This window comes from Eubalaena glacialis, chromosome 14 (assembly GCF_028564815.1).
Source record: "Eubalaena glacialis isolate mEubGla1 chromosome 14, mEubGla1.1.hap2.+ XY, whole genome shotgun sequence".
Taxonomy (NCBI): Eukaryota; Metazoa; Chordata; class Mammalia; order Artiodactyla; family Balaenidae; genus Eubalaena; species Eubalaena glacialis.
The window spans coordinates 88,741,975-88,759,501 of NC_083729.1; the positions used below are offsets into that span (position 1 = coordinate 88,741,975).

Sequence of the window (17,527 nt, forward strand, 5' to 3'; positions counted from 1 at the left end):
AAGCGAGGGTCTTAAGGGGCCAGAATCTGGCGGTGGGGGATGGGACGGGATGGGAAGAGCGGGAGCGGGGGCGGGGCCGGGAGGACCCTCCTCCTCGGGGATCCCGGCGGAGCCGGGCGCGGCGGGCGGGGCGGGGCTCCGGGAGGGAGGGGCCGGCCCGCCCCTCCGCCCGGAGGTCCGGGCCGGTTTCCCTGTGTCGCGGGCGCTCCCCCGGCTCCCCTCGCCCCGCACCCGGCCCCGCGCGCGGCCGCCGTCCGGGCCCCACCCCTGCTGAATATTCACGCCGCGCCGCGCCCCTCGCCCCCCGCCCGGGCCGGCTCCGGGCGCGAGCGCGCTTCCGCCCGCTTTTCCTGCCGGAGGAGGAAAGGGGGAGCTGTTTGCTCTCCTCAGAATACGTTTTCGGTGTCCCGTGTCTCCTCCTCCCGCGCCGCCGCCCCCCGCCGCGCGCCCGCCTCCGCCTCCGCCTCCCGGTCATCTTTGTCTGGCGGCCTCGCGCTCCGGGCTCCACTCTCGGCGGCGCCGCGGCCCCTGGTCCGGGCCGCTCGTGCAGGCGCGCGGCGGGGCGCGGGGCCGGGGCCTGAGGCGCGGGCGACGCCCGGGGTCCTGCCGGCCGCCCCGGCCATGGAGTGAGCGCCGCCGCCCGCCCGCCCGCCCGCCCTCCGCCCCCGGCCTCGCCCGCGGGCTTGCGCCGCCCGCCGGGCCTCCGACTCCCAGAAACACACCAGAGACCGATTGATTGTGGCCGGGTTTTGGGTGGCAAAAAGGGAAAATGGCGAACGACTCCCCTGCAAAAAGTCTGGTGGACATCGACCTGTCCTCCCTGCGGGTGAGTGGCGGCCGCGGGGAGCGGGGCGCGGGGAGCCGGGAGCGGGGCGCGGGGAGCCGGGGCCGCGCCCTGGCCGGCCGGGGACTTGGGCGCCGCCGCGGGCAGAGCTGCGGGCGCGGCGGCCCCTTTGTCTGCCCGCGTCGGCGGGTGCGGGGCCCGGGGTGCGACCCTCCGCCGGAGCCGCCGCCCGGGACCCCGACCCCGCACGCCCCGACCCCCATCGCGGCTCTCGGGCGCTGGCGACCGCTCCGGGCGAAGCCCACCTCTTCGGTCGCCGCCCTTTCTCTCCCGCTGCCCCGCTTCTTTTATTCATTGTTGTGCTGTTTTCCGATGCTCACCCCTCCCCTCCTTCTCCTCCAGGATCCGGCTGGGATTTTCGAGCTGGTGGAAGTGGTGGGAAATGGCACCTACGGACAAGTCTATAAGGTCGGTGCGGGCGCCTCCTTTGTTTCCCGGGGACGGGTTGAAACTTCTGGTTCGGGGGCGACGGGGAGGCTGATGGACACGCCGCCGCCCGGAGGCCACGCCGCTCGGCCGAAGTTGGGAGAGGGGTCTCGCCTCGCCGTCCCGCTGTTTTTCAGCAGAGTTTATATGCACACTGGCCTGAAAAGATCTCATTTCCTGGCTCTCAGATAAGGAAATAAGCTCCACTCTTAGGCATGCACTTTTCTCCCATGAAATGGGCAAGCATTTTTGCATCAGACAGCCTACATTTTTTCTCGTCTTTCCCAGATCTGGCCTTCGGAGTTGGTGTGTTAATTAAAATTCAGTAGAGGCAGGCCTTGCTTGTGATTATCCCAAAACACTGCCTTGGCCTCCTTGAGAATTGTCTTCGTGTTCCCTCGTTTGAATGCTCGCCAGGCGCCCAGGGAGCGGAGTTCGGTGCTACTTGCTTCTCCTTTATAAGCAGCGTACATTCTACCGATGGGTACATGTTTTGGGGAACCGGGGAACGGTGTGTGTTTGGGCAACAGGAGCAGGAAGAATTACAGTGTGGGGATTATACCGTCTGAATTCCAGGAATAACCTGTTTGACAGGTGTGTAATTGAAACAGAAATGAGGCAGAGCCCAGGAGTGGAGAGGGTGCCCAGATTTTACACCCACCCCAGGTCTTTCTTTCTTTTTTTTTTAATACCCGCCCCCTCGCCCCCAATGGTAAATGAAACTAACAAATCTGGAGACTCTGAGTCGGCCCTGAGTAGCTGACACCTCGTGAGGCTAACCCGTGCTGCGCATTTTATCCAGTGCACATTCTAGAGATTATGAGCAGCTCTAGGTAATGGAGGCGCAGGCCTTGAACGTTTGAAACAGAATGTGAAATTCTCCCTCTCCTGATTTGTTTCTTTATTACTGAACGCTTTCTCAAAGTTATCTGCACCGGGGGTGTTTGGTAGCAGTTAGTGTTTTCTAGCTGGGTACAAGGTTGGGATAGAATTAAAAAAAAAAAAAAATCTTATGAAGCAGGGCTTTGTGATTCGCTGTGAAGAATTGTCATTGTCTCGTTAAAAATGGAGGGGGGGTTGGAAGCTGACTGTAGACATTTTCTTCGCCCAAATTAAGTGTGGATCCCATTGTCTGTTTTCTGCTCTGAGAATAGGGTTTATCTATCTCTTGAAAGCCTCTCCCCAGCCCTGACTTCCCCTGGCCTGGGCTGTGTCCCGGCCTGTGGCCTGAACTGGATGGAGTCAGTATTCTGAGGTGATCTCAAGTGAATCAGCATGTGTTTTGTTGGTTAACTGTTGGGGCCAGGGCCAGATTTTTGAATTTGAAAGAGAGCCCTGTGAGCTCAGCCTGCCGGGCTCAACTGAATTTGGAAGCTTTTGGAAAATTTTGGAAAAGATTGTGTTGCAACTCCCTGAGTGGTCTGCTAACTGGCTGAAAGATGTTCTTTCCCGAGCCCCAGTGTTTGTTTAAGCACCAGTCGGTTTTTTCTAACCCAGTTTTTCTGGCCAAATCTGAGTGGTGAGTGTGCCCTCATCCAAGTGAACTAGCCAGAGCTTGTTTTTGACCTGGTTACACAGTAGTTGGATTGTTTGGATCTTCTTTGGTCAGCGTGGATGTGAAGGCTGGTGAAGTAAACCAGAAGCCAGTGAAACCTGAATGGGTCTTAAAGGGTTTAAGAGCTGGGGGTTCTTTATAGGAGCAGGTGGGGCAGGTTCACTGCCGAGGGTTTCCCCTCCTCCTTCCCCCTTTGGTTCCATCCCCTCTTCCCCCAATCTTTTGAGATAGATTTGCTGAGCACAACATTTGGGGGAAGTTGGGATCCTCAACATTTGGGGATCGTGGCAGTGACCCGGCTCTCTGGCTCTCTCCCTATAAAGTCAGTATAGTTGAGGAGAAATTCGCAAATTATGCAAACCCGAGGAATTAAGAAATCTGTGCAACCGTGCCATACAGTCACGAGCAAGAATGCTTGAGATTTTGCTCGCCTGCAGTTGTTTTATTATTATGGAGGATTTGAACCAGACACTAGGGAGAGAGAGATCACCAGTTTAACAGTTACCAGCACGTGACTAATCTGGTTTTGTCTGTTGTCTTCCCTCTCTCCATCCATTATCTTCACATAAAACCCAGATACCATTTCACCCATAAATACTTCAGTATGTATCTTTTTTTGTTTTTTAGGTAGTCTCAATGCTGTTCTCACACCAAAAAAATTAATTCCTTCCTATCAAATATTCAGTTTTTTTTTAATTGAAGTATAGTTGACTTACAATGTGTTAGTAAGGTGTACAGCAAAGTGATTCAGTTTTATATATATATAGACGTGTATGTGTGTGCGTATATATATATATGTTTTTCAGAGTCTTTTCCCTTATATGTTATTACAGAATATTGAGTAGCGTTCCCTGTGCTATACAGTAGGTCCTTGTTGGTTATCTATTTTATGTATATTCGTTTGTATATGTTCATCCCAAACTCCTAATTTATCCCCCCCACATCCCCCTTTGGTAACCGTAAGCTTGTTTCAGATGTTCAGTGTGAACATTTTCCTGATTATCTCATACATGTTCTCTTACTATCATGAGAAGCTCTTTCATATTTATGAACTGATCCTGGGAAGTTTAGTCTTAGAGATGGTGGAAATAGCAGAGACAGTTAACATTTCCATTCTCTTTTCTCTTTAAATGTGTACTTTCTAGAACCGTTTACATCATGCCTAGGAGTTTAGGATTTTTGTTGGCACAATTTGCATATGGTGGTTTTGGGATTAGATTATTGACCCTGTAGCATTTGTTTACCGTTGCTAAACATCCATTAGTGTGACTAGCATCAGAGTTTGGAAAATACTTGTGTCTAATTTGTTTTTTTATAAAGAAGCTTTTTTTTTTTAAACATTAGGTGAAACACCTGTAAGCTGAACAACCTGTAGTCCTAATTTATTTCATTGTTATATTTTCTATTTTTTGTTCTTTCTTTGAACTTTTTTAGTGATAGTGGTTGCTTATTTTTAGAAGACTGTGTTTACATGAAGTGAATGAGTCGAGAGAGGGAGTTTTCTGAGTTTTGATATGTTCTATGAAAATGGCTTTCTTGGGGATAGTTTATAATTTTCTCCATCTCTGACAAAAATGGTAAATAGTCTGGGTATAGTTGAACAGTATGTAACTTTATCTTTAAAAAAGGAGTTGAGACACAGGCTGTATTCTATTTAGAGAAATTTATTTTTGGCTTTAGGTTTCTGAGGGCTCATAGGGAAGGATACTCATAAATTAAAATGTGAAAACAATTGTGAATTTCTGTTCACAGGGTTTCATTCAGAGTACCATATATTTATAAAAGAAGTGCCTATAAGGTGATTTTGTGCATGTTGAGTAGATACAGTGAATTTTAATTATTTTCATCAAAGGGAGAAATGATAATGTGAAAAATCCAAACCAGAAATGATAGATCAAAGTTTGTTTTTGTGTTTTTGGAGTTTGTTATTTTTAACGTTTATTTGGCCATTTTTGTTTTTTTCTTGGGGTGGCTACTGTTATTTTGCATTTTGCAGGCGTCCAGTGGCCAGTGTTCCGAAATGTCTTGGCTAAAGGCAGGAAAGTCCTGCATCTGGAATGGCATGGTAGGGGGCCCGAGGGGAAGTTGGGGAGTTGAGAACCCAGCAGGCTCAATGCCTGGAGTCAGGGCTTACTCACAGGCCAGATGGAGAGAGCATCTTGACTCTGACCCTGTCTGACCCTGTCCTTGGAGGAGAGGGCCTTGGTGGATTGGACACCTTGAAGGTTGAGGAGGAGGCTACCCTAGGCCCGAAGATGGTAAGCAGAGCTAACCTGAGAGTTGGCCACCTGTTAGGCGCTGTGCTAATGCTGTCCCCCTCTTTTATTGAAGAAAGGGGGGTATGTGTGGCCAAAGGGCTGAGGGTGACCTTTGGGAATGGTAGTAGGGCTTGGGGGTAGTGGGCATCTCGAGGAGGGGTTATTCGTGTTGGCATTGAGGAGGTCCATCATTCCCTGGCATTGAGGAGCCATTGAAAGTTTTGTCGGGATTGGGGATCCCTGGGAGTAGGAGACTTGGTCAGATGAACCTTGGGGAAGGACCAGGTAAGGTGGTTGGCCTGGGGCAGTGGTCTAGGAGAGAGGAGGGGAAGGAAGGCCAGGGCAGGGCAGTAGAGAGAAGAGTGTTGGGGTGAATTCTGGGGCTTTCCTCCTTGCTAAATTTACCCTCCTTGCTAAATTCACTCCTTCTCTGCAAGCTTTGGTGTGACCCTTTAAACGGGTCCACTGTTTGCCTGCTGGATTAGGAGGAGCCTTGGGATTTGTGAAAGTGCTAAAATTGCTTTCGATTGCTCAGCAATAAAGTGCCATGTAAATTGTGTAGCTTTTAAAGATCATCATTGTAACATTTTGGAGCAAGCACTTAAACTTTTGGGAGGGGCGTTCTGCAAATGTTGCTTTGTCAGGGTGACATCTCTTCTTCTTAAATGGAGGTAAAGCCATCCACTGGGGCAAAATAAATTTTGTAGAACTAGATGTTTTCCTTAGGAGGAGGGTTGATCGGCCTCTGAGTGGCATGTACAGACTTGTTCTGAGACACAGAGTTCCTTCACGCTGGAAGGATTCTGGCCCTGGGTTAAGGGAGGGGGGATGAACCACCCCTGTTGAACACACACAGGTGTGTGACTGTCTTAAAAAATATCAACCCAGACTTCCAAAAACTGTTTTGGCCCTAAACTAAATCAGGAACGTCAAAAGCCTTGCAGAAAAACCAACCGCCAGATAAAACCCTGCTCATGATAGTTTTTTAACTCCTTATTGCTTGAAACTCTGTAATACAGTGTTTATTTGCATAGCTTGCAAACTTGTATTTTGCCTTTTTTTTGACCAATTTTGGATCTATGTCTATTTCTACATATTGACATTATCTGGGGGCACTTTTGGTACAGTGTGTGTGTTCATAGATTTTTGTGGATTGACCTTTGAAAAGCAAAGACGATTTCTGAAAAAATATATCCTACTTTGGAGATAATGAATCCCTGAACAGGTGTGCTAAGCCAAGGAATAATCTAAGGAGTTTCATTCCCAGGGAACTAAAAATATTATAAACTAAAATACATTTTAACCTAGAGATGGGTGCTTTGACACATGCATTTCATACATGGTCTTTTGTTTCTTTGCTTTCTTAGTAAAGAAATACTTTCACCTGGTTGTGAACAGCTTCTTGAGCCAAGACATTGCCCACCCTCAGAGCATCAAGTGTTTTCCATCTCTCAGCTGCACTAAGTTTAGATGCCTGTGCTTCTTATCGTTAGTAACAGTGCTTTCACTTTTTCTCTATTCTAATGATTTAAATTGGCAGACAGCAGTGCATGTAAATGATTGTGCAAGTGCACTGCTTTCAGACCCAGGTGGTACCGGTGCTGAAGCAGGACTGTTGCCCAGAGGGCAGCACTGATACGTGATACCCTGGAAGCTTCACTCTCATCTTATAAAGGAAAATGTACAAAAGTTCAGACTGTGTGGCCATTCACTGTATTGGAGTCAAGAACTTAATCTACAGTGAGTTCTCAGGGTCAAACACTACCTATTTAGAATTTGTGATAATTTTACAGGTCAAAACAATATTAGGTCACCACCTCACCTTTTAAAAATCAGTGTTTTAAAAACTTTGTTTCTCGCCCAAGTAGCTAGATATACAGCTAGCGGCTTGTGGGTCATCCTGTAAAGTACTTGCAAATAATTGCTTTGAATATTTACTACCAACAGATTTTTTGTGAATTCAAGTTGGTTTTAATACTACTCTGAATAACCAGTGTTAAAATATTAAGATATATTTAATATGTAATTTGGGACCTGATTACATAGTCATTGGGACGTGATTATCAGAGGGTAGAGATTCCCAAGTACTTTTGGAAGATTTGATTGACAGTTATTTTGCTGTAATAATATGATAACACAAGAATTGAATCAGGATACATTTTTTTGGACTTAGGGAGGGATGGCCAGGAAGAGAATGGAGAGCAGGGCAATGTTATATTACCAGTGACCAAAGTCTTAGGTTTTTATGATATTCTGTTAGGAGGCGGGCTCAGTAATAAAATCCTGCTGGCATCATTCAGAAGAGAAGTGAGGGATGTGTTGGCAGGGATAGAGTTGCGAGGCCCTGTTTTCTCTAAGAGTTTCAAAAGGAAGGACAGAATGGTAAGTTTTAGGACTTCTCAAAAGTTTAGAAAACTGGGATCTTAGAAACTCTGACATCTGCGTAGCATTATGAGGAACTTAGAACTAATCTGGGGACACCAGTTAACCATACAGGGCTGGTTTCCTGCCACGTACAGTATTCACTGTGCTGCTACCGGAGCTGGGCCCTGCCTGCGTGGTCCGTGTCCACACAGCGGTGCAGGAAGCAGGCAGTGTGTTTACCCTCCGGGGGTGCAGGGAAGACGGGGTGGACACAGCGTGCCAGATGTGTAACATCAGATGTGTACCATCCTGTGACGGCTCTGTCTCCCCAGGCCCTCCACCCAGACACAGCCCATGCGCCCGACTCCAGAGAGCTTTCCAGCCTCCACAGGGCTGAAATAGTTAAAACACGTGACCAGAAAAGCGAGGTGAAAAAGTAGACACGGAAAATGCCAGCCTGAATCTTTTTTTTTAATATTTATTTTATTGAAGTGCAGTTGACCTATAATGTGTTAATTTCTGCTGTACAGCAAAGTGATTCAGTTATATATATTACACATTCTTTTCATATTATATACACATTCTTTTTCATATTCTCTTCCGTTACGGTTTCTCACAGGATATTGAATGTAGTTCCCTGAGCTATACAGTAGGACCTTGTGGGGTGTTTTTTTTTTTTGGCCGCATCGCGTGGCATGCGGGATCTTAGTTTCCTAACCGGGGATCGAACCCGGGCCCCCTGCAGTGGATGCTTGGAGTCCTAACCACTGGACTGGCAGGGAATTCCCAGGACCTTGTTGTTTATCCATTTCTATATACAGCATCTTTTTGTTATTAGAATCAAAGGACATCATGTCATCCTGTCAACTTGCTATAAAAGTTTTTCCGCAGTTGTCAGTTTCTGAAGTTACCTGGTTGTACCCCAGTCAGCAGAACGGACCTGCGGGAGCCCTGAACTGGCAGGGTCGAGTCTGCACAGGGCTCTCTGTGAGCCCTTGGGCTGATGTGTTGCATTAGCGAGAGAATTGGGGGCCTTGTCCACTAGGAGGAGGGAGCCGGAGCCCAGGCTGCTTCCCTCTTTCTGCGGAATTGGCCCTCCATCCCTGGGGCATTGCAAGTATCTCAGATGTGGCCAAGTGTTGACAGGTTTTCCTATCCAATTTTTAATCTTAACTAATTATTAAATTATTAAAAAGGAAAAAGCCCCCACTTTTATGCTATGACTTAAAAACTTAGACAGGACCTTCAAACACTTGCCAAAGTTAGGAATGCACATAGTTGCAATCAGGTGACAAACTAAAGTTCTCTTATCAAAACTTGGAGTTGTCCTATTCCCAAGGGACATCTATTTTCAGTGCTTTTAGTTGCTCCATTTGAAATTGACTGCTGTATTTCTAAGTTAGATGCTTACATGGCTTTTTCTTGATTTATCAGTTTTGTGCACTTACTGACTTCTTGTGACGGTGGTTACAGCTCTTGAACTACTGGAGTGGTCCCATGTGAAGAATTAGCTATTATACTTGTTCCCCTCCCTTAAATGAGTATATCATAATTTGGGGTTAAAATGATAATTGTTTGTATTATACTGTTTATCTCTGAGCCAAGCAATCTAATATGATTACATTTTCTTTTTTAAACACTCCTTCCCCCTTGCGTTGCCTTTTTCGTTTGCTTAGTTTTCTAGGTACTTGTCATTACTTTCCACCTCAAATGCCCTGAAAGTTATATCAAGTGCCTAGCATAGTTAAGCCTTTATCAACAGTTTTTCTAAACACTTGAACACGTTAGATGATTCATGGTTTCAGATAACCTGTAGATTCCGCTTTTTTCTCCCTGGAGGGGAGCTGGCCAGGTATGCTTGGCCTCCCACCTTGGTGCATAGCTCTGCTCCTGGACCATCTGTTTCCCGGATGCCACAGTCTTTTTTTTTTTTTTTTTTTTTTTTGGTGTACTGCCTTTCTTTCCTGAAGCACATCCTCCAGTTGCTTTGTAAGTAAGGGTGCCTGGGGTGTAAAGGTTTTAAGTCTTTGGATGACCCAAAATGCTTTTGTTCTTCCTTTACGTGGGATTTATATGTTAGCGGGTGGAAAATACTCTAGGGTGAATATTCATTTTTCTCTTGGAATTTTGAAGTCATTGGTCTTTTGAGTGTGACCTGTTTTAAACTTCTTTGGGGAAGCTTTTAGGATATTCTCTTTATTCCTGGTGTTCTTAGATTTTATGAGTGTGTTGTGTTGTCGTTCACTGTTCCAGGTGCTTGGTTAATTCTTTTTCTTAGGAGCTGCCCTTTTTTTCTGGGAAATTTTTTTTTCTTCCCCTCCAAATTCCCTGCCTTCTCTTTCTGAAAGCCCTGTTAGTCACCTCTTTGATTTATTTTCTTATCTTTTCCTCTATTTTTGTCTTTTTGTTCTACTATTATGAAATGTCTTTGACTTTCCATTTCAATATTTCTATTGAATTTTTAGCTTTGTCATATTTTTAATTTATAAGAGAAGCCCTCTTTCACAGTTTTTTTATTAAAAAAAACCGTGTCTATTCTTTCGTGGATTTATCTCATCTCTCTGAGGATACTGAGTGTAGATACAGGTATTTTCTTTTGGTTGGTATTCTTGTGCTCCGGCATTCCCCCCCCCCACCGCCATTTCCTCCAGATTTCAGTTTTCCTATTTGTTTATTTGGGTTATTTATTTATTTATTATTTGGCCATGCCATGTGGTATGCGGAATCTTAGTTCCCCAACCAGGGATTGAACCTGGGCCCTCGGCAGTGAAAGCCTGGAGTCCTAACCACTGGACCGCCAGGGAAGTCCTGGGTCTTTGTCTTTAACACTGAAGATTGTCCTTAAATACTTGGAGATGGGTGACTCTGCTCATATTTGACTGAGGCACTAGCAGTGACTTGGAGGCTGCTGACTGCTGGTAATTCAGTTTAGGGAGTGCAGGTGGGCCCAGTATATTCTCGTGGATGGGGAACCCCACTGCTGAACATCTGAAGGGCTTTTCTTAGGGGTTTCTCTAAGAAGAACTCCCAGAAGCTTTTCCTGCTTACGGGCCGTGCATGTGTTTATCGGCCTGTGGGGCTCAGGTGGAGGAAGGAGGCTGGAGATGTACCGTCTGATATCTTAGCTTTGCAGCCCTGTGGCCTGCCACTTTCCCTCCTGTCATCACATCTGGAGCATTTCTCCTTCAGCTTCTTCAGGGCCTGAACCTCTCGTTTCCTAGTGGTGTGGAGTGACGTGGGGCGGCCGCCAGACTGTGAGGTAGAGAAAGCGGGCCTGGGGTGCTGTGCCACTAAGTGTCCCCTCTCCTGATTTTAGCCTCATACTTCGTTTGCTATCAGTTGCTTCCAAGTGAGGATATCCTCAGGGTTCTGTGCAAATTGCCTCACTTTTGGCGTCCCCTCAGTGGGCACTTAGATTATAACTTTCTTCTCTTTGCTCCATCCATTAAAAAAAAATTATTTATTTATTTATTTATTTATTTGGTTGCACCGCGTCTTAGTTGCGGCAGGTCGGCTCCTTAGTTGAGGCACATGGGCTCCTTAGTTAGGGCATGCAAACTCTTAGTTGTGGCACGCATGTGGGATCTAGTTTCCTTACCAGGGATCGAACCCGGGGCCCCTGCATTGGGAGCGCGGAGTCTTAACCGCTGCGCCACCAGGGAAGTCCCTCCATTTTTTTTAAGTAGTTTTTTTCCTTGCATTTTATTTTATTATTTATTTTCTTTTGGCCGCACCTTGCCGCATGCAGGATATTAGTTCCCCGACCGGGGCCGAACCCGTGCCCCCTGCAGTGGAAGCCTGGAGTCTTAACTGCTGGACCACCAGGGAAGTCCCTGTTCCATCCATATTTTAGCGGTCACAACCTGATAGTAACAATCTGTGCCATCATCTCTTCCCATTGATCTCTTTATGCTTCTGTTTACCTTATAACCATTTTTATGGGAATGAACCCCTGTGACTCATGTGATCAGTCCCCCAGACCAGGAGTCAACTAGAAGTTGCATCTTTGATTTCACACCTGTGGTTTTGTTCAGGTGTGGGCTACTTTCAATCCGGAGCAGTAACCAGAAAAACAGCAATGCCAGCAACAAAAACGAAAACAGGAGTAGAACAGTGCCTTAGTGCTGATACTTAAAGTGGGAGATGCAACCCAGGGACGGGGGCCGTGCGGGCGTGCTGGGTGGGCATCCCCAGGCTCGCCGCTGCTCCACACCAGCCTCCAGGAGACACGGAAGTTTGTTCAACAGGTTTGTTTTTTTAAACAGCTTTATTGAGGTGTATTTTATATATCATGGAATTCACCCGCCTCAAGCCTGCATTTCAAGGGTTTTTAGTAGATGTACTGAGTGGCACAGCTGTCCCCACAGATCAGTGTTCAGCACTTCCATCGCCCCAGCAAGATCCCTCCTACCCTTTCACAGTGAACCCCTGTTCCATCCCAGAGCTTCAGACAACCGCCCGTCTATTTTCTGTCTCTATAAATTTGCCTTTTTTGAACATTGCATATAAATAAAATCATGCCACGTGTGGTCGCTGGTGTATGATTCCTTTCACTTTTGCGTAATGCTTCTGAGGTTCGTTCATGCCGCCGAGCGTGGTAGTTTGTTCCTTTTTATGTCTGGATGGTGTCCAGGGTATGGACGGGCTGTGTTTTGTCCACCAGTTCGCCAGCTGATAGACGTCACAGTTATTTCTAGATTTTGGCTGTTGGGAGGAGTGCCTGCAGCAGGTGTTTGGGCCTGGCATCTCAGATGCTTTCAGAAGAGCTGCACCTGGGAGCCTTACATACAAGGAGAAAAGAGGGGACATTTGTCTGCTTGGGTCTACCCCTTTCTCGTCAGTATAACTCAACACCTCCTGGTTCTGATGACCCGGCCGCCTGTCTCTGCTTCCCTGAAACCTTTACCTTCCCCACTCTCAGTATTAGTCATCACTGCATTTAGGTCATTTCTTTAAACATGAAAACAGTTTCTTATCGCCATAAAGACAAACTGTTCACTATCAGTGAGGTCATTGGTATCAGGAACTAGACCAAACCGGTTTTTCCTTCTCACATTTTATTGGGGGATTCCATTGTCAATAGCCAGCCTTTTGCCATGTGATGCTAAAGACTGGAGTTTTCCTTTATCTCAGAAGCTATTGACTCACCAGGATTTGAAAAAACATAACAAAATCTATTATCTTTGGTCAGAAGGACGTATACCAAGTTAAATAAATGATTTGTTGTGTTACATGGGGGAATACAGTTGCTCATTTGATTTTCTTCAGGTGTACCTTTTACAGTATTTTTTTCATCTTACATTCTAAAGAACTTTTTTTTTTGAATTTTATTTTATTTATTTTTGTATACAGCAGTTTCTTATTAGTTATCTATTTTATACATGTTAGTGTATATATGTCAATCCCAATCTCCCAATTCATCATATCTTTTATTGGGGGCTTCAATGCATTCAGATCAAATCTAAATTTAATATTAGTATACTTTTGGAAAATTCTTATACTTAGAGCTATATTCTTACCTGTTTATGATACTAACTGAATACTGTTGACAGCCAGAACCGTTGCCCCATCAGTAACTCTGGGACCCTCTATGTAGTTGCGGTGTAGTTTTGCTGACTATTCAGTTTGGAGATCTCAAGTCAAAGACTGACTATTACCCAAGTCAGGGTTGTGCATCCAAGGGACACAGGAGTTATTGGGATTCCGAGTCAGGCAGTGAGGGTGGCCTGGGGCTGAGGATGGCTCAGTGGCGCACGGTTCACCGAGCGTGTTCACTCACCTGCGGGGGCCTGCCTGCAGTCCTAGGGCCTCTCCTGTTTGAACTTGGCCTCTCCGCGTGTCCATATGCTCCCCATCCGTTCTTGTTGCTCCTTCCCTTAGTTGCCAGAAAAGCCATGGGAATGTTCAGCTCTTTACTCTTTAGTGACTTGGGGGCTTCGTATCTGGTTTGTGTGTCGCTGTTTGTGAGAGAGCTGAGCCTGCTCTGCTAGGCGGCACTCTTGTTACTCCGGAACTCACTGCGGACGTGGTGTGTGCCGGGCACCCCTCGAGGCTCCTTGCTGGTGGCAGTGGGCAAGAAGAGCGGCCGGCGTGTGCCTTGTGCAGCACGTAGTTTGAGGAGGACGATGTTGCAGGTGGGGAAGAGCGGGGCCGTGGGAGTGGATAGCTAAGCTGGACCTGATACGGGAGACACGTGGTACTCAGTGAAGCTTTATGGCTTAAGTTCCGAGTCTCTGGCTGCAGCTGAGATGGGTGAGGAGCGTGCAGCTGATGACTCATCGTCTTGGTTAATAGAACTCTGAATAGAGATAGGAGAGGTGCGTTCCACTGATTATGGTAATTGCCTGCCCCTTTCAGTTGCCTGGAGCATCTGTCTCTTGGCAGGCCTTGCATCCTTTGTCTGCTGCTGGTGTGGTGTCCGGTCTGTCCTGAGTTAGGAGTTAGCAGCTCTTGGTCGAGCACCCTCAGCACCCCCATAGAGAGTAGGGTGGGGAGGGCGCTCCCATCAAACCTCAGGGCGTCCTGTGAGCAACACCTGGTGCTCATACTTGGAGATGGATGGCCCAGAGAGGGGGGGGACACGTGGTGGGATGGTTAGCCGCCGGACCCCCGACCTCTGTGAAGTGGGAACACTGGTGTACAGACAGCCTTATGATACTCAGATAGCTTTTAATAAGTTTCTGGAGTTCAGGTTATACAAGGAAATGATTTCAAAGATGAGGTTTTGCATTTTTTTTTAGGTGCTTTGTATTTGCTTTTTGATACTACAGATAAAAAATAATTTTCTTTTCCCGAGCTTACTGAGTAAAATGATCTTGTGGGTTTTTTGAAAAAAATTTAATATCGAGTGAAATATTTCTAACCTTTCTCTAATCACACTGGAAAAAGACCTTTTTAATTGCTAATGCCAGCCATCAAAATGTGAAAAAAATTTTGTTTTATTTTGTTTAAACAAGGCCTCTGTCAGTCATCAACCCCAAGGTTGAATTAGACATTTCATCAGTTTGCTACTCAATTAGCTGAAAATATATATTCTCTTTTTTACTTATTATATGAAAAAAGTGATTTAAAATGCTAAATTTTACATAGGATGTTGATTTTTTTTCCTTGACCTTTCTTCTTTCATTTCTTTCTGGCTCTTTCTACTGAGGACTTTGTCTCTTTGGTAGTCTGTCTTTTTCCCTTTTTTCTTTCTTTTGAATTAAATAATTGAGTGTTTTTTTATTTTATTTTTTTAATTTTATTTTTAATTTTATTTTTAATTTTTTTTATTTTTTATTTTATTTATTATTTATGGCTGCGTTGGGTCTTCGTTTCTGTATGAGGGCTTTCTCTAGTTGCGGCAAGTGGGGGCCACTCTTCATCGCGGTGCGCGGACCTCTCATTATCGCGGCCTCTCTTGTTGTGGAGCACAGGCTCCAGACACGCAGGCTCAGTAATTGTGGCTCACGGGCGTAGTTGCTCCGGGGCATGTGGGATCTTCCCAGACCAGGGCTCGAACCCGTGTCCCCTGCATTGGCAGGCAGATTCTCAACCACTGCGCCACCAGGGAAGCCCTTGAGTGTTTTTTTGTGATTCCATTTTCTGGCTTATTAGCTGTAACTTCTACTTTATTGTTTCATACATTACTTTAGGGTTTATAGTACACACTTGTTACCTATCACAGTTTACCTTCAGATGGTAAATACTTCACATGTAATATAAGAACATTACAGTAGTACCACTTCTGTTTCTCCCTACCTGGCCTTATAGTATTTTGTTATATATTTTACTTTTATATATGTTATAAATCTCAAAATATATTGGTGCTATTTTTGCTCAGTCAGCTATCTTTTAAAAAGATATAAATAGTAAGAAAAAACCCTAATACATGTACCTATGTGGTTGTTAGCATTTCTGGTGCTTTTCATTCCTGGTGTAAATCCATATTTCTATCAGGTTCCATTTTCCTTCCGCCTGAAGGACTTATGTTATCATTTTTTGTAGTACAGGTCTGCTGGGTGATGAATTCTTTCAGTTTTCGTATGTCTGAAAATTTTTGTGCTTTTGTTTCTGAAAGATATTTTTGCTCAGTATAGAATTCTAGGTTGCTATTTTTTTTCCTTATCTTAGAGATGTTACTCTACTGTTGTCTCACTTGAATTGTTTCTACTGAGAAATTTGCTGTCCTTATTTTGTTCCTTTTCACATGTCTGTTTTTTTTTTTTTCTTCTTCTGACTGCTTTTAAGAGTCTCCGTTTATCCCTGGTTTTGAGCAATTTGATTATGATGTGCCCTGGTGTACTTCTCTTCACGTTTCTTGTGCTTGGGGTTTGGGAGCTTCTTGGATCTGTGCGTTTAGAAGTTTCATAAAATTTGGAAGCTTTTTGGCCACTGTTTCTTCAGTTCTTTTTTTTCTTCCCCCCTCACTTCTCTTCCCCCTTCTTAGTCTTGGGGACTCCCATTGAATGTTTATTAAGCCACTTGAAGCTGTCTCGCAGCTCACTGATGTATCTTTCTTTTTTTTTTTTTTCTTTTTGTGCTTCATTTTGGTTAGTTTCTTTTGCTATGCATTCACGTTAACTTATCTTTCTTTTTCATTGTTGACTTCTGCCATTAATCCCATCCCATGTATTTTTCATCTCTGATGTTGTATTTGCATCTCTAGAGGATTTGGGTGTTTTAAAAATATTTTCTAGATCTCTACTTTTGAACATACGAATACAGTTATAATAGCTGGTTTAGTGTCCTTGCCTATAATTTTAATATCTATGCCAGTATTGGGTTGGTTTCGATGGATTGTCGTCACTGTTGGTTATGTTTTCCTGTCTGGTAATCTTTGCGTGGATGTGAGACATGAATTTTACCTTGTTGGGTACTTCCTATAAGTATTCTTGAGCTTTGTTCTGGGGTGCAGTTAAGTTACATGGAAATAATTTGATCCTTTTGTGTCTTGCTTTTATGGTTTTTGTTAAGGAGATCTGGATCAGTGCTCAGTCTAATGCTAGTTATATCCCACAGCTCAGGCAAGACCTCTCTGAGTTCTCAATTCCCCCTGATGTATGAAGTTTTTCCATTTGTTTAGTGGGAACAGGCACCATTTCCATCCCTGTGTGAGCACTTGCACTGTTCCTTCTAATCCTTTTGAATGTTTTTTCCCCCCAGCCTTGGTAGTTTCCTTTGCACGTGCTGATCATCACTTGGATGAATATACAGGGGACCCTTTGCAGAGCCTGGCGGTTCTTCTCTTTGTGCAGCTGTCATTTCTGGTGTTCTCACTGGAACTCTAGCTGTCTAGGTTTACCTGGACTCTTAGCTCCTGCTCCTCAACTAAGGGAGTCTGCTGAGCTCTGCTTGGGTTTCCTCTCCCTGTGCCGTGCCCAAAAACTTCGTAAAGGGAGTAAGTTCTGGCAGTTGTATGACTCACCTCATTTGTTTCTTATCTCAGGGATCACTGTTCTTCCTTGCTTGATGTCTAGTTTCTTGAAAGCCTTTGTTTCGTAAATTTTGTATGGGTTTGTTTTGGTTGTTTCAAGTGCAAAGGTATATCCAGTCCCCGTTAACACCATCTTGGCCAGAAGTAGATGTTCAGTGGTATGTCCACTCTGTCTCTTTATTCACCATTCGTTCATTAGGAGGCATCAGCAACATGACAAACTGAAAACAACCCCGCCCCACTTCTTTGATGGGAATAGTAGTGAGTAGGAGGAGAACAACCTTGGATTTCAAAAACACCACTTAAAAAAGAAAAAGATTTATTGAGACGTAATTCAGACACCACACTATTCTCCTATTTAAGGTGTCGAATTCAATGGCTTTTAGTATATTCCCAGAGTTACGCAGTCATAGGCACATTTTAGAACATGTTTGTTGCTCCAGAGAAGAAACTGCATATCCCGGTCCTCCTATCACTACCTTTCTCCCTTCCCCCACCTCAGCCCCAGGCTACTACTAATCTACTTTCTATCTCTATAGATTTACCAATTCTGGACCTTTCATGTAAATGGAATCAAACAATTTGTGTTCTGTGAACACTTAGCATGTGTTCTAGGTTCAGCCATGTTGTAGTATGTATTGGTACTTCATTTCTTTTTGTTGCAG

General features: G+C 45.2%; 1 protein-coding gene across 43 annotated transcripts in view; it reads left to right on the top strand.

Moving 5' to 3' along the window:
* Positions 1-658: 658 nt before the first annotated feature.
* Positions 659-17,527, top strand: part of MAP4K4 (mitogen-activated protein kinase kinase kinase kinase 4) — a 169,713-nt gene continuing 152,844 nt past the window's right edge. For 38 of the 43 annotated variants that reach the window (XM_061210812.1, XM_061210815.1, XM_061210821.1 and 35 more), the window contains exons 1-2: positions 659-826; positions 1,187-1,252. In XM_061210812.1, the coding sequence (XP_061066795.1) occupies positions 770-826; positions 1,187-1,252 (123 nt within the window). In that variant the 5' untranslated portion in view covers positions 659-769. Of the gene's footprint in view, positions 827-1,156; positions 1,253-17,527 lie in introns of those variants that run through there. The other 5 variants (XM_061210822.1, XM_061210840.1, XM_061210847.1 and 2 more) reach the window with 1 other exon arrangement.